At 47.4% G+C, this 23,526-nt stretch overlaps 1 protein-coding gene across 1 annotated transcript in view; it reads left to right on the plus strand.

Moving 5' to 3' along the window:
- Positions 1-23,526, plus strand: part of dnajc3a (DnaJ (Hsp40) homolog, subfamily C, member 3a) — a 214,367-nt gene that overhangs the window by 172,415 nt on the left and 18,426 nt on the right. Inside the window, exon 11 of the mRNA XM_072476253.1 lies at positions 6,620-6,768. Coding sequence (XP_072332354.1) covers positions 6,620-6,768 — 149 coding nt within the window. The remainder of the gene's footprint in view (positions 1-6,619; positions 6,769-23,526) is intronic.

Consider the following 23,526-nt stretch of genomic DNA (forward strand, 5'->3'; position numbering starts at 1 on the left):
TTTCTGCCTACCTCCTTTTTTAAACAGTGGTGTCACGTTTGCTGATTTCCAATCCGCTGGGACCACCCCAGAGTCCAGTGAATTTTGGTAAATTATCACCAGTGCATTTGCAATTTCCCTAGCCATCTCTTTTAGCACTCTGGGATGCATTCCATCAGGTCCAGGAGACTTGTCTACCTTTAGCCCCATTAGCTTGCCCATCACTACCTCCTTGGTGATAACAATCCTCTCAAGGTCCTCACCTGTCATAGCCTCATTTCCATCGGTCACTGGCATGTTATTTGTGTCTTCCACGGTGAAGACCGACCCAAAAAACCTGTTCAGTTCCTCAGCCATTTCCTCATCTCCCATTATTAAATCTCCCTTCTCATCCTCTAAAGGACCAATATTTACCTTAGCCACTCTTTTTTTTGTTTTATGTATTTGTAGAAACTTTTACTATCTGTTATATTTCAAGTTTCCTCTCATAATCTATCTTACTCTTCTTTATAGCTTTTTTAGTAGCTTTCTGTTGCCCCCTAAAGATTTTCCAGTCCTCTAGTCTCCCACTGATCTTTGCTACTTTGTATGTTTTTTCGTTCAATTTGATACTCTCCCTTATTTCCTTGGATATCCACGGTCGATTTTCCCTCTTTTTACGGTCCTTCCTTTTTGTTGGTATAAACCTTTGCTGAGCACTGTGAAAAATCACTTGGAAGGTTCTCCACTGTTCCTCAACTGTTTTACTATGAAGTCTTTGCTCCCAGTCTACCTTAGCTAGTTCTTCCCTCATCCCATTGTAATCCCCTTTGTTTAAGCACAAAACACTAGTGCTTGATTTTACCTTCTCGCCCTCCATCTGTATTTTAAATTCCACCATATTGTGATCACTCCTTCCGAGAGGATCCCTAACTATGAGATCCTGAATCAATCCTGTCTCATTACACAGGACCAGATCTAGGACCGCTTGTTCCCTCGTAGGTTCCATTACATACTGTTCTAGGAAACTATTTTGGATACATTCTATAAACTCCTCCTCAAGGCTGCCTTGACTGACCTGGTTAAACCAATCGACATGTAGATTAAAATCCCCCATGATAACTGCTGTACCATTTCTACATGCATCACTTATTTCTTTGTTTATTGCCTGCCCCACCATAATGTTACTATTTGGTGGCCTATAGATTACTGATTTCCACCCAAATGGATTCAACCTTATCCTCCATAGCACCGATGTCATCCTTTATTATTGCCCGGATGTCATCCTTAAATAACAGAGCTACACCACCTCCCTTACCATCCACTCTGTCCTTCCGAAAAGTTTGATACCCTCGGATATTTAACTCCCAGTCCTGACCATCCTTTAACCATGTTTCAGTAATGGCCACTAAATCATAGTCATTCACGATGATTTGCGCCATCAACTCCTTTACCTTATTTCGAATACTACGAGGATTCAGGTAAAGTACACTTTTGTTGGCTGTTTTATTTCTGTTCTGAATCTTAACACCTGGATCAGTAACCTCGCCTAAGTTATATTTCCTCTTAACCTTTCTCCTAATTTTCCTTGTCGTTGAACCCATATCTTCATGTAACAACCTGCCGCATCGCTTACCATTAATGTTTTCACTTCCCGTTTTATTTCTTTTGGTATTCCTGGTCCTATTCACTGAGCTCCCCTCAGTCACTGTACCTTGTACTGTCGCCCTTTTTGATTTTTGACTATGGCTTCTCTGCCTTACACTTTCCCCCTTATTGCCTTTTTGTTTCTGAACCTGTTTTACTACCTTCCAACTTCCTGCATCGGTTCCCATCCCCCTGCCACATTAGTTTAAACTCTCCCCAACAGCTCCAGCAAACACCCTCCTTAGGACATCGGTTCCAGTCCTGCCCAGGTTCAGACCGTCTGGTTTGTACTGGTCCCACCTCCCCCAGAACCGGTTCCAATGTCCCAGGAATTTGAATCCCTCACTCTTGCACCATCACTCGAGCCACGCATTCATCCTCTCTCTATCCTGACATTCCTACTCTGACTAGCTCGTGGCACTGGTAGCAATCCTGAGATTACTACCTTCTTGCTCCCTAAATTCAGCTTGTAGGACTTCATCCCGTTTGTTACCTATATCGTTGGTGCCTATATGCACCACGACAGCTGGCTGTTCACTCCTTCCCCCTCCCCCCCTCCCCCCCCACCCCCCTTCCCCTGGTCAGCCATCTCCCTCAACAGTATCCAAAGCGGTATATCTGTTTTGCAGGGAGATGACCACAGAGGACACATGCACTGCCTTCCTACTCTTGCTCTCTCTTTTGGTCACCCATTTTCTATCTCCCTCAGTACCTTTCACCTGCGGTGTGACCAACTCTCTAAATGTGCTATCCAGGACGTCCTCAGCATCGCGGATGCTCCGAAGTGAGTCCATCCACAGCTCCAGAGCCGTCAAGCGGTCTAACAGGAGCTGCAACTGGACACACTTCTTGCACGTGAAGGAGCCAGGGACAGTGGACGTGTCCCTGAGCTCCCACATCGCACACGAGGAGCATGACACTGGTCTGAGATCTCCTACCATGTCTTAAACCTTCGGTTAACTTCAACAACTACTATTTCAACAAAAAAAACAACAAAGAAAAAATAAATACATTTACCAATGAAAAGAAACAAAAACAGAAACACTACTTACCAGGAATAAAAAGCACTTCCTCCCCACCCAGCTTCGAATTCTCACCTAGATTCAAATTCCCAAACTCACTCTTAGCTGTGTCTCGCTCTGGCTGTGTCTTCTCTGGCTCACTGGGAGAACTCGCTGGGAGTGAGTTTACAAATTGCTCTTTTTAAACTGTCCTGAATTGACTCCCTTCCCCCACCTGTTTTTAGATCAAGGTAGATTTAAGTGACTGACACTTAACTGCCAACCAGTTATGTGAGTGGGTGGGGCAGCCCTTGTTAACCCACACTGCACAATACTAGCTCAATTTAAATTAAATTCAACTCCTGAAATTTAAAAGGAGCTGCCTTACTGATTTAATTCAACTCCCACCTAGATTCAAATTCCCAAACTCGCTCTTAACTGTGTCTCGCTCCTGGCTCTGTCTTCTCTGGCTCACTGGGAGAACCTTTCCAAGATTTTGCCCACAACAGAAGTAAGGCTCACTGGTCTGGAGTTACCGGGGTTGTCTCTACTCCCCTTCTTGAACAAGGGGACAACATTTGCTATCCTCCAGTCTTCTGGCACTATTCCAGTAGACAAAGACGACTTGAAGATCAAAGCCAAAGGCTCAGCAATCTCCTCCCTAGCTTCCCAGAGAATCCTAGGATAAATCCCATCTGGCCCAGGGGACTTTCCAGAATTGTTATCAACCTCAAGCCCTTCTAGTCTAGGACCTGAACCTCCGTATTCTCCTCGAGAACATTGTCTTTTTCCTGTGTGAATACTGACGCAAAATATTTATTTAGCACCTCTCCTATCTCCTCAGACTCCAAGCTCAACTTCCCACGACTGGCCCTACTCTTACCCTAGTCATTCTTTTATACCTGACATATCTATAGAAAGCTTTAGGATTATCCTTGATCCTACCTGCCAAAGACTTCTCATGTTTCCCCCCTGGCTTTTCTTAGCTCTCTCTTTTTAGGTCGTTCCTAGCTAACTTGTAACTCTCGAGTGCCCTAACTGAACCTTCATGTCTCATCTTTACATAAGCCTCCTTCTTCCTCTTGACAAGTGTTTCGACTGCCTTCGTAAACCACGGTTCCCTTGCTCGACCACTTCCTCCCTGCCTTCTGTGTCAAAATCCATCTGCCACTTTATCGCCCATTCCACCAACCTATCTATCATTTGAGATTATAGTTATTCTCTACACTGTCCACCACTCGGCCAATCTTTGAGTCGTCTGCAAATTTCCCAATCGTGCCCCCCACATTCATGTCCAAATCATTTATATCTGACACAAACAGTAAGGATCCCAACACCAAGCCCATGATCGAGTGGGAGATAAAAAAGGAGGGGGAGTAGCCCTAACGGTTAAAGAATCAATTCCAGTTGTGAGAAGGTCAACAAATGAGGCTTTGAGTTGAGCTTGTAAATAAAAAAGGGGCAGCCACACTTCTGGGTATATACTTCACACTCCCAAATAACGAAAGGGAGATAGAAGATCAAATATGTCGGCAAATGTCTGCCTGTAATAATAGTAGGAGACTTTAATTATCCCAATATCAACTGGGATTCAAACAATGTAAGGAGAACAGAGGGAGAACAATTCATGCAGTATCTCTAGAAAATATTTTCAACCAATTGGTGACAACCCCAACGTGAAGAGATGCAATTCTAGACCTAGTCTCGGGAACGAAAAACGACAAGTGGGTGAAGTGACAGTTGCTGACCATATCGAGGAAGGTGATCACAATTCAGTTAGATTCAGTATTACCATGGAAAGGGCAGAGATGGAGCAGGTGTAAACATTGGATGGGGAATGCAAATTTTACAGAAATGAAAAGGGACTTGCTTGGTTGAGGTGGACTGGCTAGCACTGCTAGAGGATAAACAGTGGGATGCACTAAAAAGTGAAATCCTAAATGTACAAAGTAGACATGTTCCCTTCATGAGAGTGGTTGTCTAGAGGAACACTGGGGAAGATCAAATGAAGAAATAAAGCATACGATAGACACCAAGAACTAAGCACTACAGCTAGCCTAGACTAATATAGGAAGTCGGGGACGAAGGAAATTAAAAAGGCCATGAAAAAAAGATAGCAAGTAAAGTTAAAGAAAATCCAACTATGTTTTACGAATATATTAATGCCAAAAGGTTAGTTGGAAAAAGTAGGACCTATCCGAGATGAAGAAGGGAACTTGTGTGTAGATGTGGGAAGGTTTTTAAATTATCATTTTGTCTCCGTGTTTACAAAGGAAATGAGTGATGCAGATATAGTAGTCTAGGAGGAACATGAGCTATTTGGATGGCATAATCGTAGAGAGGAAGTACTCGAAGGGTTGGAATCCTTGGAAAGTTGATAAGTCACCAGGGCCAGATTGACTTTTTGAGGCTGCTAAAGGAGGTCTGGGAGGAGACTGCGGATGCTCTGAGGATGAGTTTCCAATCCTCCCTAGATACAGGGGAGGTACCAGAGGACTATAGAAATGCAAATATAGGCCAGATAGTTTTGCGTCAGTGGTGCGCAAATTAGTAGAATCAATCCTGAGATGAGATTAACTGTCACGTCAGCATGGTTTTATTAAAGGAAGGTCTTGCTTCACAAATTTGATTGAATTCTTTGAGGAAGTGGCAAGAGGATTGATGAAGGTAGTGCAGTGGATGCTGTGTACATGGATTATAGCAAGGTGTATGACAAGGTCCCACATGGCAGAATGGTCAAAAAAGGAGAAGCCCATGGGATACAGGGCATTGTGGCAAATTGGATAAAAAGTTGGCTTAGTAACAGGCTGCCCTTGCAAATGGAAAGTTGTTTCAAGTGGTGTTCCACTGGGCTTGGTGTTGGGATCCTTACTGTTTGTGTCAGATATTAACGATTTGGACATGAATGTGGGGGGCACGATTGGGAAATTTGCAGATGACTCAAAGATTGGCCGAGTGGTGGACAGTGTAGAGAATAACTATAATCTCAAATGATAGATAGGTTGGTGGAATGGGCGATAAAGTGGCAGATGGATTTTAACACAGAAGTTTGAGATCATGCATTTAGGGAGGTCAAACATTTAGGGAGTACAGAATAAATGGGAATATACTAAGAAGGGTAGATGAAGTGAGAGATCTTGGCGTACAAGTACACAGGCCCTTAAAAGGCAACAGTTCCAAGTAGACAAGGTTGTAAAGGAAGCATATGTAGTGCTCTCCTTCATTGGCAGAGGTGTAGAATATAAAAGTAAGGGTATAATGTTGGAATTGTAAAAAAGCAGACCGCAACTGGAGTTCTGGTCACCACATTACAGGAAGTACATAATTGCTCTGGAGAGAGTGCAGAGGAGGTTGACAAGAATGTTGCCAAGGCTAGAAAAGTGTAGCTATGTGGAGAGATTGGACAGATTGGGGTTATTTTTCTTGGAACAAAGAATGCTGAGGGGTGACATATTGAGGTGTACAATGAGGGAAGTGATGGAGTGGACAGGATAAAATTATTTCCCTTGGTCGAGAATTCTAGAACTGGGGGACAGGATTCAAGATAAGTGGCAGAAGATGTAGAGGGGACATGGAAGAATGTTTTTACGCAGAGGGTAGTGGGAGTCAGGAATTCACTGCCCGAGTTGGTGGAGGCAGAGACCCTAAGCTAAAGTACCTGAATCTGCACCTTAATTGCTGTACAGGGCTATGGACTAGACGCAGGAAGATGGCATTAGAAAGGGCATCTGGTCTGTCCTCTGGCTGGCATGAGCAAGACAGGCCTCCTGTGTTGTAATTTTTCTGTGGTTCTAAATGTTTATTTTTTGCAATTGGAAGCAAAGCGCATTCTGAAATTTAATTATTCTAGTTTTTACTTTTAAATTAGGCTCTATTGCTCCCCAATTTAGCCTCTGATGCTTTCCAAGATAAGAAACTTATTTAATATGTGTATTGACCTTGTAGCAGTTTAATCTGTTAGAATCTCAAAAGGTTGATGGAGACATGAAGTGGGTTTCTTTTGACATTTTCAGAAGTGCCAAAAAAAGGGAGATTATAAAAGCATACAGAAAACTAGCAATGCAGTGGCATCCTGATAACTTTCAGGAAGAAAATGAAAAGAAGCAAGCAGAAAAAAAATTCATAGACATAGCAGCTGCTAAAGAAGTACTCACTGATCCAGGTATGGAGCGACCTCTTTTTCTCCTCTGCCTAGCTAATTGCTGAATAATTAATTGCCATCCTATTTCAATATGCATTTAAAAAAATAAAAAAAAGTGCTTTTGGCTGACTGGTAAGATCCATGTTAACATTGGGAATATTTACCTGTGGCATCTGAATGACATGGAAGTCATTTTTGGGCCATTTCTGTGGTGGTTGGCTAGATGGCTCTTTTATTTCTTGTCCCCACCCCTGCCAGAACCTTTCTTGTGCTGGTCTGATTATTTTTACTCTGGTTGAACTGAATGTTTAGTTAGTTTCTCCTCTAAGGAAATTAGGGAGCATTGGTCATGCTGCCCAGTTGCAACGGGAGTGGGGCAGATTCTGCAGACCAGCTTTTTTTCCGCCTGTCCTTTTTCATATGCCCATTCTTGACTCTCTTGTATAAAGTCACAGGTAGTCAACAAGTCTGCAATTTAAAGCAGTGAAAAATAATGGGTGTGATTTAGCTAAATAGGAAAGTCCCATGGTGAGCGTGTTTAGTCGCGTGTTTTTCTAACGCTTGCAGTGCCGAGAAGCATAAGGCTATAAAACACGACTTGCGTTTCATAGGGGGCCTCAACGGGGAATACGTGACAAACCCATTTTATATGCTGAGGAACTCCACTCACCAGATCTCCTCAATGTAGCGAGAGATCAATCTCTGCCCTGCCCCAAGTGGGTAGACCGATCACACACGTGCAAAAATGCCAGCTGGCAGGGCACTTTCGCAGTGCTAGACTGGCACCCATGTGGCAATACCAGGGTGCCAAGTTGAAAATGCAAGGGTGTCACCCTGCCCAAAGGTCATGCACCTGGCGCTTCCGGTCCCCTGGGAGATCCCCACGAGTGTTCTACATGGTCTCCGTTTATGGAGACCTGTACTGAATGGCACTTGTCTGAGGTCTCCAAGGCAAGGGAGATTGATCCCATGTCTTGGGTAACTCTGGAATCTGCACATTATAAAACGAGACTCGATGTCTCGCTTTAATTATGAAGATTTGCTAAAAAGTCCTCCCGCCTACAATGGCAATGTGGTGAGCCGGGTAAATCACCGGAGCGAGGTTTTCCATCGGTCACGTTGCGCTGCAGCGAGCTGATTTTTGGATGCAGCGAGGCCATTCGATCGCGCCCAATATCTCTTCCAACTGAGGACTGAAAATTATGAGTTTAATGTCTGCGAGGATGGGGCAATACTGGAGCCCTCTGATTTACAGTGGGATCACGGTGATTTCTGGCACTGAGACTTTTTAGTATATTTTTCACTTTGCTGGTATATTTTTCACTTTGCTGCTGTCGTAAAAGCAGATAAAATAGGAGCAGGAGTAGGCCATCAGACTCTTCGAGCCTCCTCTGCCCTTCAGTATATTGATGGCTGATGTCTGTGGTCAATTCTCTGGCCACTGTGCACCCAGCACAAAACCCACTCTGTCAGGAGAATTGCGGGAGTGCCCTGACATATCCGTTCCCATTCTCACTGCCCACTCCAGTGGTGTGATCAGGATGTTGCTCAGAAAGGGCATGAACCTGATGATCTCCATTACATTTATTTTAATCTCATTAGCAAGATTCAAGTTGCAGCCTTGTAGTCCCACCCCCATCAGGGGGAGGCCACCTATGCACAAATCAGTATTGCTCCCTAAGAGTGGGGGGGGGATGGGCACTTCAAACCTTGAAGTGCTTTTTTTCATATTTAGTTTAATTCCCCTTTAACGTTTTGAAGACTCTTTCTTTTTCAAACCTGAAAGGAGTAATCACATTGCTGGGAGTGTTCTATCAATCCGCTAACAGTCCGAGAGAAATAGAAGAGCAACAGATTTCAGAAGTGTAAAAGTAATCGGGTAGTGAAAATGGGGGATTTCAACTTTCTCAATGTTAACTGGGGTAACCATAGTGTGAAAGGTTTAGATTGAGCAGAATTCTTAAAATGCTCCTAGGAGAACGTTTTAAGCCAGCACATAGAACCCTGGGCTTAATTTTAGGTAATGAAACCAGGCAAGTGGTATCAGTGGCGGAGCATTTTGCAGACCGAGATCATGTAACTTCATTTGAAGCCTACTTGTGACAATAAGCGATTTTCATTTCATTTTCTTTCATTTTTTCATTTCATGAATCCATTAGATACGTGCTTCTTACAGAAAAGCCAGGAATGGGCCTGAAATCCATGTTTAAAACTGGAGAACTGTGGACTGGGAGCAGGCACTTTTGGGTAAATCTGTGACAGAACAGTGGGGTGCATTCATAGAATTTATATACAGAAGGAGGCCATTTGGCCCATCAAGCCTGCACCAGCCCTTGGAAAGGGCACCCTACTTAAGCCCATGTCTCCACCCTATTCCTGTAACTCCACACAACCTTTTGGACATGGCCAATCCACCTAACCTACACCTGTTTGGACCATGGGAGGAAACCGGAGCACCCGGAGGAAATCCATGCAGAGGGGAGAAGGTGCAGACTCTGCACAGACAAGTGACCCAAGCCAGGAATCGAACCAGGGTCCCTGGTGCTGTGTTCCAATAAATAAAAGGGTGGGACCAACAAATGAGAGAACCCTGGATATCAAGGGATTATACAGCATTGCATAAAAGGAAAATGTGAGGCTTGCAGCAGATATCAAGGGCTTAAAACAGTATAGAATGTATAAGAGGGAACTCGATAAGGAACTTTGGAGAGCCAAAAGGGGACATGAAAGATACTGGCACGTAAAATAAAGGAAGTTTCCAAGTAGTTTCACAAATACGGTGAGGGTAAAAGATACGGAAAGTGTAGGCCCCAAAAGATGGGGTAAGAGTAGGGCCCATTAAGGACCCCAGTGGTAATTGGTGTCTGGAGTATTATGGGCCAGGTTTTAGAGAACACCAAAATATATTCTGGAGTTCACCTGACCCACAAACGTTAATATATTTTGGTTATGGGGAGCAGAAGGGCCCACTTTCCAGGTGTTATTCAACAGAGACCATGGGCGGGATTCTCTCCGCCCATATCTCTGGGTCGGAGAATCCCTGGGGTGCCGCACAAATCCCGCCACGGCACTCCGATGCCGGGACTCGATTCTGTGATGCAGAAAAAAATAGGCGCGCGCATGGCGCCCCGCCACGGAGAATGGCGGCAAGCGGTCGTAGCGGCAATTCTCTGGTGGGCCAGCAATCCTCCGTCCCGAAGTCCCGCCGGCGTGACCAGATGTCATGCCGCCGCCGTTCTAATACATTGTAAAAAAGCGTCAACCAATCGTGCTGGCTGACGCTGCGGGAGGAGGTGGTTGACGCGTTGGGGGTGGGGACCACGGGGGTGGGGTGGGGTGGGGTGGGGGTAGGTTGTTTCCACACATACGCTGCTGTTTGGCGAAGGAGCGGTGGGGGAGACTAATACTGCGGGCGGCCAGGACCCGCCATGGCAGTGCGGATCCAATGGCCCAGACGCCATGACGGCAGTGGGCGGATGCCAACCCAACCCGTTCGCTGTCGCGGCTCAACATATCTGCCGTCCTCGTGTGCCAGAACCCCCATGACCCCCAGCTGGCGGCACCCACCAGCGGGTAGATCCAGGGCGGCACATGACAGCCCCCAGTGAGGGCAGTGCCACCAAACGGTGGCCCTGGCAGGGGGGGGGGGGACAGCCGACAGGTCTCAGGGCACAGAGGGGGCACGTGCTGGCAACCAGGTCCGGCCATTTGGCCCATGGCACCTGGTTGTGATGGGGGGGGTATGCCAATGATGAAAACAAAGAACAAAAATGTACAGCACAGGAACAGGCCCTTCGGCCCTCCAAGCCCGTGCCGACCATGCTGCCCGACTAAACTACAATCTTCTACACTTCCTGGATCCGTATCCCTCTATTCCCATCCTTTTCATGTATTTGTCAAGATGCCCCTTAAATGTCACTATTGTCCCTGCTTCCACCACCTCCTCCGGTAGCGAGTTCCAGGCACCCACTATACTCTGTGTATAAAAAAAAAACTTGCCTCGTACACCTACTCAACCTTGCCCCTCTCACCTTAAACCTATGCCCCCTAGTAATTGACCCTTCTGCCCTGGGGAAAAGCCTCTGACTATCCACTCTGTCTATGCCCCTCATAATTTTGTAGACCTCTATCAGGTCTCCCCTCAACCTCCTTCGTTACAGTGAGAACAAACCGAGTTTATTCAACCGCTCCTCATAGCTAATGCCCTCCATACCAGGCAACATTCTGGTAAATCTCTTCTGCACCCTCTCTAAAGCCTCCACATCCTTCTGGTAGTGTGGCGACCAGAATTGAACACTATACTCAAGTGTGGCCTAACTAAGGTTCAATACAGCTGCAACATGACTTGCCAATTCTTATACTCAATGCCCTGGCCAATGAAGGCAAGCATGCCGTATGCCTTCTTGACTACCTTCTCCACCTGTGTTGCCCCTTTCAATGACCTGTGGACCTGTACTCCTAGATCTCTTTGACTTTCAATACTCTTGAGGGTTCTACCATTCACTGTATATTCCCTACCTGCATTAGACCTTCCAAAATGCATTACCTCACATTTGTCCGGATTAAACTCCATCTGCCATCTCTCCGCCCAAGTCTCCAAACAATCTAAATCCTGCTGTATCCTCTGACAGTCCTCATCGCTATCCCCAATTCCACCAACCTTTGTCGTCTGCCAACTTACTAATCAGACCAGTTACATTTTCCTCCATCATTTATATATACTACAAAGAGCAAAGGTCCCAGCACTGATCCCTGTGGAACACCACTGGTCACAGCCCTCCAATTAGAAAAGCATCCGTCCATTGCTACTCTCTGCCTTCTATGACCTAGCCAGTCCTGTATCCACCTTGCCAGCTCACCCCTGATCCCGTGTGACTTCACCTTTTGTACTAGTCTACCATGAGTGACCTTGTCAAAGGCCTTACTGAAGTCCATATAGACAACATCCACTGCCCTACCTGCATCAATCATCTTAGTGACCTCCTCGAAAAACTCTATCAAGTTAGTGAGACACGACCTCCCCTTCACAAAACCATGCTGCCTCTCACTAATACGTCCATTTTCTTCCAAATGGGAGTAGATCCTGTCTCGAAGAATTCTCTCCAGTAATTTCCCTACCACTGAAGTAAGGCTCACCGGCCTGTAGTTCCCTGGATTATCCTTGCTACCCTTCTTAAACAGAGGAACAACATGGGCTATTCTCCAGTCAAAGAACAAAGAACAAAGAAATGTACAGCACAGGAACAGGCCCTTCGGCCCTCCAAGCCCGCGCCGACCATACTGCCCGACTAAACTACAATCTTCTACACTTCCTGGGTCCGTATCCTTCTATTCCCATCCTATTCATATATTTGTCAAGATGCCCCTTAAATGTCCCTATCGTCCCTGCCTCCACTACCTCCTCCGGTAGTGAGTTCCAGGCACCCACTACCCTCTGCGTAAAAAACTTGCCTCGTACATCTACTCTAAACTTTGCCCCTCTCACCTTAAACCTATGCCCCCTAGTAATTGACCCCTCTACCCTGGGGAAAAGCCTCTGACTATCCACTCTGTCTATGCCCCTCATAATTTTGTATACCTCTATCAGGTCGCCCCTCAACCTCCTTCGTTCCAGTGAGAACAAACCGAGTTTATTCAATCGCTCCTCATAGCTTATGCCCTCCATACCAGGCAACATTCTGGTAAATCTCTTCTGCACCCTCTCTAAAGCCTCCACATCCTTCTGGTAGTGTGGCGACCAGAATTGAACACTATACTCCAAGTGTGGCCTAACTAAGGTTCTATACAGCTGCAACATGACTTGCCAATTCTTATACTCAATGCCCCGGCCAATGAAGGCAAGCATGCCGTATGCCTTCTTGACTACCTTCTCCACCTGTGTAGCCCCTTTCAGTGATCTGTGGACCTGTACTCCTAGATCTCTTTGACTTTCAATACTCTTGAGGGTTCTACCATTCACCGTATATTCCCTACCTGCATTAGCCCTTCCAAAATGCATTACCTCACATTTGTCCAGGTTAAACTCCATCTGCCATCTCTCCGCCCAAGTCTCCAGACAATCTAAATCCTGCTGTATCCTCAGACAGTCCTCATCGCTATCCGCAATTCCACCAACCTTTGTGTCGTCTGCAAACTTACTAATCAGACCAGTTACATTTTCCTCCAAATCATTTATATATACTACAAAGAGCAAAGGTCCCAGCACTGATCCCTGTGGAACACCACTGGTCACAGCCCTCCAATTAGAAAAGCATCCCTCCATTGCTACCCTCTGCCTTCTATGGCCTAGCCAGTTCTGTATCCACCTTGCCAGTTCACCCCTGATCCCGTGTGACTCCACCTTTTGTACTAGTCTACCATGAGGGACCTTGTCAAAGGCCTTACTGAAGTCCATATAGACAACATCTACTGCCCTACCTGCATCAATCATCTTAGTGACCTCCTCGAAAAACTCTATCAAGTTAGTGAGACACGACCTCCCCTTCACAAAACCGTGCTGCCTCTCACTAATACGTCCATTTGCTTCCAAATGGGAGTAGATCCTGTCTCGAAGAATTCTCTCCAGTAATTTCCCTACCACTGAAGTAAGGCTCACCGGCCTGTAGTTCCCGGGATTATCCCTGCCACCCTTCTTAAACAGAGGAACAACATTGGCTATTCTCCAGTCCTCCGGGACATCCCCTGAAGACAGCGAGGATCCAAAGATTTCTGTCAAGGCCTCAGCAATTTCCTCTCCAGCCTCCTTCAGTATTCTGGGGTAGATCCCATCCGGCCCTGGGGACTTATCTACCTTAATATTTTTTAAGACACCCAACACCTCGTCTTTTTGGATCACAATGTGACCCAGGCTATCTACACCCCCTTTTCCAGACTCAACATCTACCAATTCCTTCTCTTTGGTGAATACTGATGCAAAGTATTCATTTAGTACCTCGCCCATTTCCTCTGGCTCCACACATAGATTCCCTTGCCTATCCTTCAGTGGGCCAACCCTTTCCCTGGCTACCCTCTTGCTTTTTATGTAAGTGTAAAAAGCCTTGGGATTTTCCTTAACCCTATTTGCCAATGACTTTTCATGACCCCTTCTAGCCCTCCTGACTCCCTGCTTAAGTTCCTTCCTACTTTCCTTATATGCCACACAGGCTTCGCCTGTTCCCAGCCTTTTAGCCCTGACAAATGCCTCCTTTTTCTTTTTGACGAGGCCTACAATATCATTCGTCATCCAAGGTTCCCGAAAATTGCCGTATTTGTCTTTCTTCCTCACAGGAACATGCCTGTCCTGTATTCCTATCAACTGACACTTGAAAGCCTCCCACATGTCAGATGTTGATTTGCCCTCAAACATCCGCCCCCAATCTATGCTCTTCAGTTCCCGCCTAATATTGTTATAATTAGCCTTCCCCCAATTTAGCACATTCATCCTCGGACCTCTCTTATCCTTGTCCACTAGTACTTTAAAACTTACTGAATTGTGGTCACTGTTACCGAAATGCTCCCCTACTGAAACATCTACCACCTGGCCGGGCTCATTCCCCCAATACCAGGTCCAGTACCGCCCCTTCCCCAGTTGGACTGTCTACATATTGTTTTAAGAAGCCCTCCTAGATGCTCCTTACAAACTCCGCCCTGTCTAAGCCCCTGGCACTAAGTGAGTCCCAGTCATTATTGGGGAAGTTCAAGTCTCCCATCACCACAACCCTTGTTGTTTTTACTCTTTTCCAAAATCTGTCTACCTATCTGCTCCTCTATCTCCCGCTGGCTGTTGGGAGGCCTGTAGTAAACCCCCAGCATTGTGACTGCCCCCTTCTTATTCCTGATCTCTACCCATATAGCCTCACTGCCTTCTGAGGTGTCCTCCCGCAGTACAGCTGTGATATTCTCCCGAACCAGTAGCGCAACTCCGCCTCCCCTTTTACATCCCCTCTTTATCCCGCCTGAAACATCTAAATCCTGGAACGTTTAGCTGCCAATCCTGCCCTTCCCTCAACCAGGTCTCTGTAGTGGCAACAACATCATAGTTCCAAGTACTAATCCAAGCTCTAAGTTCATCTGCCTTACCCGTAATACTTCTTGCATTAAAACATATGCACTTCAGGCCACCAGACCCGCTGTGTTCAGCAACTTCTCCCTGTCTGCTCTGCCTCAGATCCCTATTCCCTCGTTCTCCCTCAATGCTCTCACCTTCTGACCTATTGCTCCCGTGCCCACCCCCCTGCCATACAAATCCTGTCTATACCTACCCCCTGCAGATCGTACAATGTTTAGCCATCTTCCAGCGTTGTTGGCCGCCGTGGCGGGGTCTGCTGCCCTGCATGAGGCGCAGTGGGAGCTGGAGCAAGGGCGTGACAGGGAGGTGGCGGACCCTGCTGCAGAGGAGCGGGCCGCAGTCGGGCACGTCCAAACCGCCCAGGTCGCAGGGCCACACGCCCGAGAGGCGCAAGAGGAGCACCATGACGTGGGGAAGCCACAGCACGAGGATACTGAGGAGGAGGATATGCCACGGCCACGGAGCCGTCCGATGATGCCTCGTGTTTACCGGCGCCGCATGTCCTTCGAGGACTTCCCGGACAGAGCGTGCAGGAGGAGACTCCGGATGAGCCAGGAGACTGTCGCCCACGTCTGTCACCTTATGGCACACCTGGCACCATGTGGGACTGGGGCTGGTTTAGCTCATTGGGCTAAATCGCTGGCTTTTAAAGCAGACCAAGGCAGGCCAGCAGCACGGTTCAATTCCCGTACCAGCCTCTCCAAACAGGCGTCGGAATGTGGCGACTAGGGGCTTTTCACAGTAACTTCATTGAAGCCTACTCATGACAATAAGCGATTTTCATTTCATTCATCTTCCTTCCCGGTGGCCGTCAAGGTGACGGTCGCCCTCAAGTTCTTCGCGACGGGATCGTTCCCGTCGCCAAGTGGGGACATTGGATTGGATTTGTTTATTATCATGTGTACCGAGGTACAGTGAAAAGTATTTTTCTGCGAGCAGCTCAACAGATCATTAAGTACATGGGAAGAAAACTGAATAAAAGAAAATACGTAATAGGACAACACAAAGTATACAATGTAACTACATAAGCATTGGCATCGGATGAAGCATACCGGGTGTAGTGTTAATGAGGTCAGTCCATAAGGGGGTCATTTCGGAGTCTGGTGACAGTGGGGAAGAAGCTGTCTTTGAGTCTGGTCGTGTTCTCAGACTTCTGTATGTCCTGCCCAATGGAAGAAGTTGGAAGTGTGAGTAAGCCGGGTGGGAGGGGTCTTTGATTATGCTGCCCGCTTCCCCCAGGCAGCGGGAGGTGTAGATGGAGTCAATGGATGGGAGGCAGGTTCGTGTGATGGACTGGACGGTGTTCACGACTCTCTGAAGTTTCTTGCGGTCCTGGGCTGAGCAGTTACCATACCAGGCTGTGATGCAGCCAGATAGGATGCTTTCTATGGTGCATCTGTAGAAGCTGGTACGGGTTAATGTGGACATGCCGAATTTCCTTAGTTTCCTGAGGAAGTATAGGTGTGGTTGTGCTTCCTTGGTGGTAGCATCGACGTGGGTGGACCAGGACAGATTTTTCGAGATGTGCACCCCTAGGAATTTGAAACTGCTAACCATCTCCACCTCGGCCCCGTTGATGCTGACAGGGGTGTGTACAGTACTTTGCTTCCTGAAGTCAATGACCAGTTCTTTAGTTTTGCTGGCATTGAGGGTGAGATTGTTGTCACAGCACCACTCCACTAGGTTCTATATCTCCCTCCTGTATTCTGACTTGTCGTTATTCGAGATCCGGCCCACTATGAACGTATCGTCAGCAAACCTGGAGATGGAGTTGGAACCAAATTTTGCTACACTGCCGTGTGTACAGGGAGTATAGTAGGGGGCTAAGTACGCAGCCTTGCGGGGCCCCAATATTGAGAACTATTGTGGAGGAGGTGTCGTTGTTCATTCTTGTTGATTGTGGTCTGTTGGGCAGAAAATCGAGGATCCAGTTGCAGAGTGGGGAGCCAAGTCCTAGGTTTTGGAGCTTTGATATGAGCTTGGGATTATGGTGTTGAAGGCGGTGCTGTAGTCAATAAATAGGAGTCTGATGTAGGAGTCCTTGCTGTCGAGATGCTCTCGGGATGGGTGTAGGGCCAGGGAAATGGCGTCAGCTGTGGACCGGTTGCGACGATATGCAAATTGCAGTGGATCAAGGCGTTCTGGGAGTATGGATCAACCCCTCTAAGCACTTCATTACGACTGAAGTCAGGGCCACCGGACGGTAGTCATTGAGGCATGTTGCCTGGTTCTTCTTTGGCACCGCGGTGTATGATGGTCGTCTTCTTGAAGCAGGTGGGGATCTCTGAGTCGAGTAGGGACAGGTTAAGGATGTCTGCAAACACCTCTGCCAGCTGGTCCGTGCAGGCTCTGAGTGCACGACCAGGGATCCCGTCCAGGCCCGTCACCTTTCGAGGGTTCACTTTCCGGAAGGCCGATCTGACTTCTGAAGCTGTGATGGTGGGTATGGGTGAGTTATGGGCTGCTGGGGCACTCGACAGCGGATTGTTGGTTACCTGCTTGAACTGAGCATAGAATTAATTGAGTTCACCGGGGAGGGGTGCGCTGCTGCCGGAGATACTGCTTGGCTTCGCTTTGCAGCCCGTTATGTTAGTCCTTGCCACAACCGCCAAGAGTCTGTCTGTGACTCTAACTTGGTTTGATAGTCTCTCTTGGCATCTCGGATGGCTTTGCGGAGGTCGTACCTGGATTTCTTGTGTAGGTCAGGGTCGTTTGACTTGAACGCCTCAGATCTGTCCTTCAGTAGGGAGTCAATCTTGCAATTGAGCCATGGTTTCTGGTTGGGGAATGTACGTACTGCTTTCTTTGGCACGCAGTCGTCCACACATTTGCTGATGAAGTCTGGTGGTCTGATGAAGTCTGATGAAGGTGGTGGCATACTCATTTAAGTTGGTCGCTGAGTTCTTAAATGTGGTCCAGTCCTCTGTCTCTAAGCAGTCACGTAAGAGCTCTTCTGTTTCCTCGGACCAGCACTGCACAACCTTCTTAGCTGGGTTCTCCCGCTTGAGTTTCTGCTTGTATGGCGTGAGAAGGAACACCGTCTTATGGTCTGATTTCCCAAAGTGTGGTCAGGGGATGGAACGTTAGGTGCCCTTGATTATTGAGTAGCAGTGGTCAAGAGTGTTGTCGGCCCTGGTGGGACAGGAGATGTGCTGTTGGAATTTTGGCAGTACACTCTTGAGGTTGGCCTTGTTGAAGTCTCCGGCCACGACGAACAAGGCCTCCGGGTGTTCTGTTTCGTAGTTGTTTATAACTGTGTACAGTTTGTCCAGCACCTTCCTCACTTCTGCCTGGGGTGGGATGTAGACCGCTGTGATAAGGGCTGAAGTGAACCCGCGTGGCAGATAGTATGGACGACACTTCACGGTCTGGGAGCAGTAGGTCGCCAGGGTCGCCACATCCAAGCACCAGGAAGAGTTGATGGGGAGGCACACTCCTCCACCCTTTGCTTCGTCTGATGACGTGGTGCGGCCTGCCTGGTGAATTGAGAAGCCTTCAGGTTGTATGGTACAGTCCGGTGAGGCGGGGGTGAGCCATGTCTCTGTGAAACAAAGCACACAGCAGTCTCTTACTTCCCTCTTGAGAGGTAGGTCTAGCGTTAAGTTCATCCAGCTTGTTTTTGATCGCTTAGACGTTTGCCAGGAGTATGCTGGGGAGACGGGGTCTTGAAACAGTGTTGCTTCAGTCTAACCTGCAGACCGCTGCATTTCCCTAGCTTCCTTGGTCTGCGGGAGAAGTCTGAACTTGTGGAAGGTAGGTGGTTGGGTCTGGCGGGGTCCAGGGCGCTAGTGGGGACCAGGGTGCTGGTTACGTTTCCGGGGTCGCGTCTGGCATGGTCCCGGGCCCTGGTTGAGGTAGAGGAGTTGCCGGGGGGTCATGTTTGTAATCCGGATGGGTCCCGGAGTTTGCGGGCACGGGAACACCTTGCAGCGCGTTCGGGTCCTTGCACGGTGTCTCCGCCATTTTGGGCATCCTGAGTAGTGGGCAGCAGCTTCCTGAGGCAGGTTGAGCTGAGTCCCGTGGTCTGTTCCCTCCCTGGGCACTCCCGCAGTCAGGTCTTGAAGTAGGCCCGATTGGGCCTCCACGTGGATTGATTTTTCTTCCATCTCCAGGTAGGTCGGGTCGCTGGGTGGGTCTTTCGGGGTAGAGTTGGGCCGGGTCTCGCGGGCGGGTCGGGAGCTCCGGGGACTGGGCCGGGCGATCCAAATAGCTCAGAGGTCCGGGTCTGCTCCAAATAAAGGTCTGGGACTTAACTTCCGGTTTGGGCCCGATCCACTTCCAGGTCGTTGAGGTCGGGTCAAAAGGTCTCCACGGGCCTCGGAGAATGTTCAAGCCTGCAAGAAAAGATAAAAGGGAGAGGTTAGTAATAATGTTAGTCTTAGAATTAAATTTTAAAAGATTAAAGCTAGTATCAGTTAAGTTAAAACGTGGCTCTTTTGGGGAGAGCTCGCAGAGAGTCACCTCGCTCCAGCGCCATCTTCTTGAGGACATGTCTGGCATCTCGCAGCCATCGGTGCACAGTGTTTATGGGCCAGGGGTTAGAGAACCCCCAAGTGTATCATGGAGTTCACCTGACCCACAACTTTTAATAGATTGTGGGAGCACATGGCCCACTCTACAGGTGTGATAGAGCAGAAATGGAAAAGTATTTTTAAAAACAAAACAATGTTTATTCTATGAACTCAAGTTCACCTTTTTAAAGCATACAGTGAACATCTTAGCAACCATCAATTCAAATACAACCCGCAAAGAATACAACACTAAGTAACCCTTAATAACTTCCCAAACAACATCCAGAAGACAAAAGAAACACCTTTTAACAGAAGCACATTAGGTTTACATTCACTACTGAGAACATTTAGAATTCTGAAATCACCAAATGATCAATAGATAGTCTTTTCATGGCAGAGAGATCAAAGGTACACCTGCTTTGTCTGGCTTCAGCTCCAACACTGAAAAAGAAACTGAAACACACCCTGCAGCAAACAGCCTAAAATGAAAGTAAAAAGCTGACACAGCCCAGCTCCACCCACTCTCTGACATCACTGCAATAGTAAACACCCATTTCTTAAAGGTACTCTCTCATGACACCCCCTCCCCAAGAAAAAAAATTCCATCAACTTCAAGATGGTTTCATTTTGCACCTTTTCACTATCCTTTAAGAAATGCACACAGTAAATATACTTTTTCGTTTCAAAAAAACTACACACGCAAACAGGTACAATAATATGGTCCAATTTTGTTGTTCCTCCTCCAACTGAAATCCTTCCTGATTGACGGTCTCTTTGAACAAGAAGGCCTCTGCATGATCCGTCCATTTCTCTACATCTCAGCATTTCTCTTTAAAGTCAGATACTTTAGTTCAATCTGATCGCAAGAGTTGCTTGTAATTCTCCAACACAGGAGCATTAGTTACCACAGTTTTCAGGCCTTCAAATGCCTGTTGAAAGTCCGCTGTCCACTGAGATTTTCGAAGTTTCTTCAAGTCCATTAGTGGAGCAACCACGCTAGAAAAGGTTTTCACAAATGTTCAATCAAATCCACTCAAGCCAAGAAATCGCATTGTTTCCCTTCGTCTTGAGGGTATCAGAAACTCCGCAATGAAAGTGACTTGGGCTTTTCCAAATTCACGTTTGACTAGGTTTATCACCAAACCCGCCTCCTGAAGTCGATCGAATAACTCCATCAGATGTGTCAAATGTTCTGTCTGGCTGAAAATTACCAGATCGTCTGTGTACTGCATAATTGGGTAATCCTGAAACAACTTTGTTAGTGAACCGTTGCAATGTGGCTGGGGTGTTTTTCATGCCAAATGGCATAACTTTGAATTAGTATATACCATTTGGAGTCACAAAAGCTAAAGTCTCCTTCCCCCTTTCGGATAAAGGTACCTGGCGGTAACTTGTTTTTTTAAAAAAAAATATTTTTATTCTCCTTTTTCACATTTTCTTCAAAATTTACACCCCACCAACAAACAGTAAACCATCCCCTTATTATCAACAACAATCCCATCCTCCCACCAACTCCCAAACAACAGCCCACATGCCAATATAAGCATCACATAAAAAGAAACCTCCCAAGAAAAAAAAAATCCAGAATAGCCTAATGTCACCATTAACATATACAGCCCCCCCCCCCCAATATTCAAAGCCATCCAATCCCTGAAAGTGTACTGTGAATCACACTTGTAGACCCTCCCCCACGGATTTCCTCCCCTCCACATCGTCTTGTAAACTCCTCCTCTTCTCCCCCCCCCCCCCCCCCATATTTGCACCCCTAGACTCATTGAAACCTGTTCTACCAGGCTCTGATGGCCGCAGCCCCTCCCCCACATTAGTCCCGTTCACTGGCTGGCTTAAACCAGCCAGCGTGGAGGCCCCCTCCGCCCGGGTCTCCTCCCCTCCCCCTTTAACACGCAATCCCAGCATACACACCCAAGCCCCAATGAATCATTATTGCAATGAAAGTCCCAACTCTTCCCTTGTCCAAATATACAGCGTCGACTCATTTAGTACACACGCAGTGAAAAAATAAAGTTACATGAGGCTGCATGTTGAAAGTCCGCTGAGGTACAGATTAACTTACTTACCTTGCAGGTCAGCTGTTGAGTTCGGGAGTGAGAGCTGGGACCTTAGAATCAGCGCGGGAATTTTGAAAAAGCGCGGGGGCTGCGAGGCAGAGGGGACCATTTAAAAGGTCGCTGTCTGTGGTGAGGTGAGTACAGATTAACTTACTTACCTTGCAGGTCAGCTGTTGAGTTTGAGAGTGAGAGCTGGGACCTTGGAATCAGCGCGGGAATTTTGAAAAAGCGCGGGGGCTGCGAGGCAGAGGGGACCATTTAAAAGGTCGCTGTCTGTGGTGAGGTGAGTACAGATGAACAACTTGCTTACCTTGCAGGCCAAGTCGATTTCAGCAGGAGCGGAGCAGGCTAGTCCATTTCAGTGGGGGCAGTGCGGAAGTGATTTCTGGGAGGTAAGTTTCTCCTTTAAATAATTTTTTTTAAAAATTCTAGTGTTTAAGGTGGGAACAGGAAGTCGACCCGCGGACTTCTGGGAAGACCCTCACTAATAAATTCTGGTGGAGAGGAAACCCGAGACACTACACGTGTAGTGTCTCCCACCCGCCCTCCTCCTCTAACCTAATAGTAAAACCCTTTGGTGTGAGGTAAGTACCATATTTTATTATTGCTATTAATAATAGATATTTTTTTTTTATATATAAAAAAAATTTAATTTAGTTGTTAGCCAGATCTTGGTAGAAAGTTAGAGGAATGGCAGGGAAGGGAGTGCAATGTTCCTCCTGCAGGATGTTTGAGGTGAGGGATGCCGTTAGTGTCCCTGCTGATTTTACCTGCAGGAAGTGCTGCCATCTCCAGCTCCTCCAAGACCGAGTTAGGGAACTGGAACTGGAGCTGGAGTTGGAAGAACTTCGGATCATTCGGGAGGCAGAGGGGGTCATAGATAGCAGCTTCAGGGAATTAGTTACACCAAAGATTGGAGATAGATGGGTAACTGTAAGAGGGACGGGGAAAAAACAGTCAGTGCAGGGATCCCCTGCGGTCGTTCCCCTGAGAAACAAGTATACCGCTTTGGATACTTGTGGGGGGGGGGACTTACCAGGGGTAAGCCATGGGGTACGGACCTCTGGCACAGAGTCTGTCCCTGTTGCTCAGAAGGGAAGGGGGGAGAGGAGCAGAGCATTAGTAATTGGGGACTCTATAGTCAGGGGCACAGATAGGAGATTTTGTGGGAGCGTGAGAGACTCACGTTTGGTATGTTGCCTCCCAGGTGCAAGGGTACGTGATGTCTCGGATCGTGTTTTCCGGGTCCTTAAGGGGGAGGGGGAGCAGCCCCAAGTCGTGGTCCACATTGGCACTAACGACATAGGTAGGAAAGGGGATAAGGATGTCAGGCAGGCTTTCAGGGAGCTAGGATGGAAGCTCAGAAATAGAACAAACAGAGTTGTTATCTCTGGGTTGTTGCCCGTGCCACGTGATAGTGAGATGAGGAATAGGGAGAGAGAGCAATTAAACACGTGGCTACAGGGATGGTGCAGGCGGGAGGGATTCAGATTTCTGGATAACTGGGGCTCTTTCTGGGGAAGGTGGGACCTCTACAGACAGGATGGTCTACATCTGAACCTGCGGGGCACAAATATCCTGGGGGGGAGATTTGTTAGTGCTCTTTGGGGGGGTTTAAACTAATGCAGCAGGGGCATGGGAACCTGGATTGTAGTTTTAGGGTAAGGGAGAATGAGAGTATAGAGGTCAGGAGCTCAGATTTGACGTCGCAGGAGGGGGCCAGTGTTCAGGTAGGTGGTTTGAAGTGTGTCTACTTCAATGCCAGGAGTATACGAAATAAGGTAGGGGAACTGGCAGCATGGGTTGGTACCTGGGACTTCGATGTTGTGGCCATTTTGGAGACATGGATAGAGCAGGGACAGGAATGGATGTTGCAGGTTCCGGGGTTTAGGTGTTTTAGTAAGCTCCGAGAAGGAGGCAAAAGAGGGGGAGGTGTGGCGCTGCTAGTCAAGAGCAGTATTACGGTGGCGGAGAGGATGCTAGATGGGGACTCATCTTCCGAGGTAGTATGGGCTGAGGTTAGAAACAGGAAAGGAGAGGTCACCCTGTTGGGAGTTTTCTATAGGCCTCCAAATAGTTCTAGGGATGTAGAGGAAAGGATGGCGAGGATGGTCCTGGATAAGAGCGAAAGTAATAGGGTAGTTATTATGGG

Source organism: Scyliorhinus torazame, chromosome 15 (genome assembly GCF_047496885.1).
Source record: "Scyliorhinus torazame isolate Kashiwa2021f chromosome 15, sScyTor2.1, whole genome shotgun sequence".
NCBI classification, from domain to species: domain Eukaryota; kingdom Metazoa; phylum Chordata; class Chondrichthyes; order Carcharhiniformes; family Scyliorhinidae; genus Scyliorhinus; species Scyliorhinus torazame.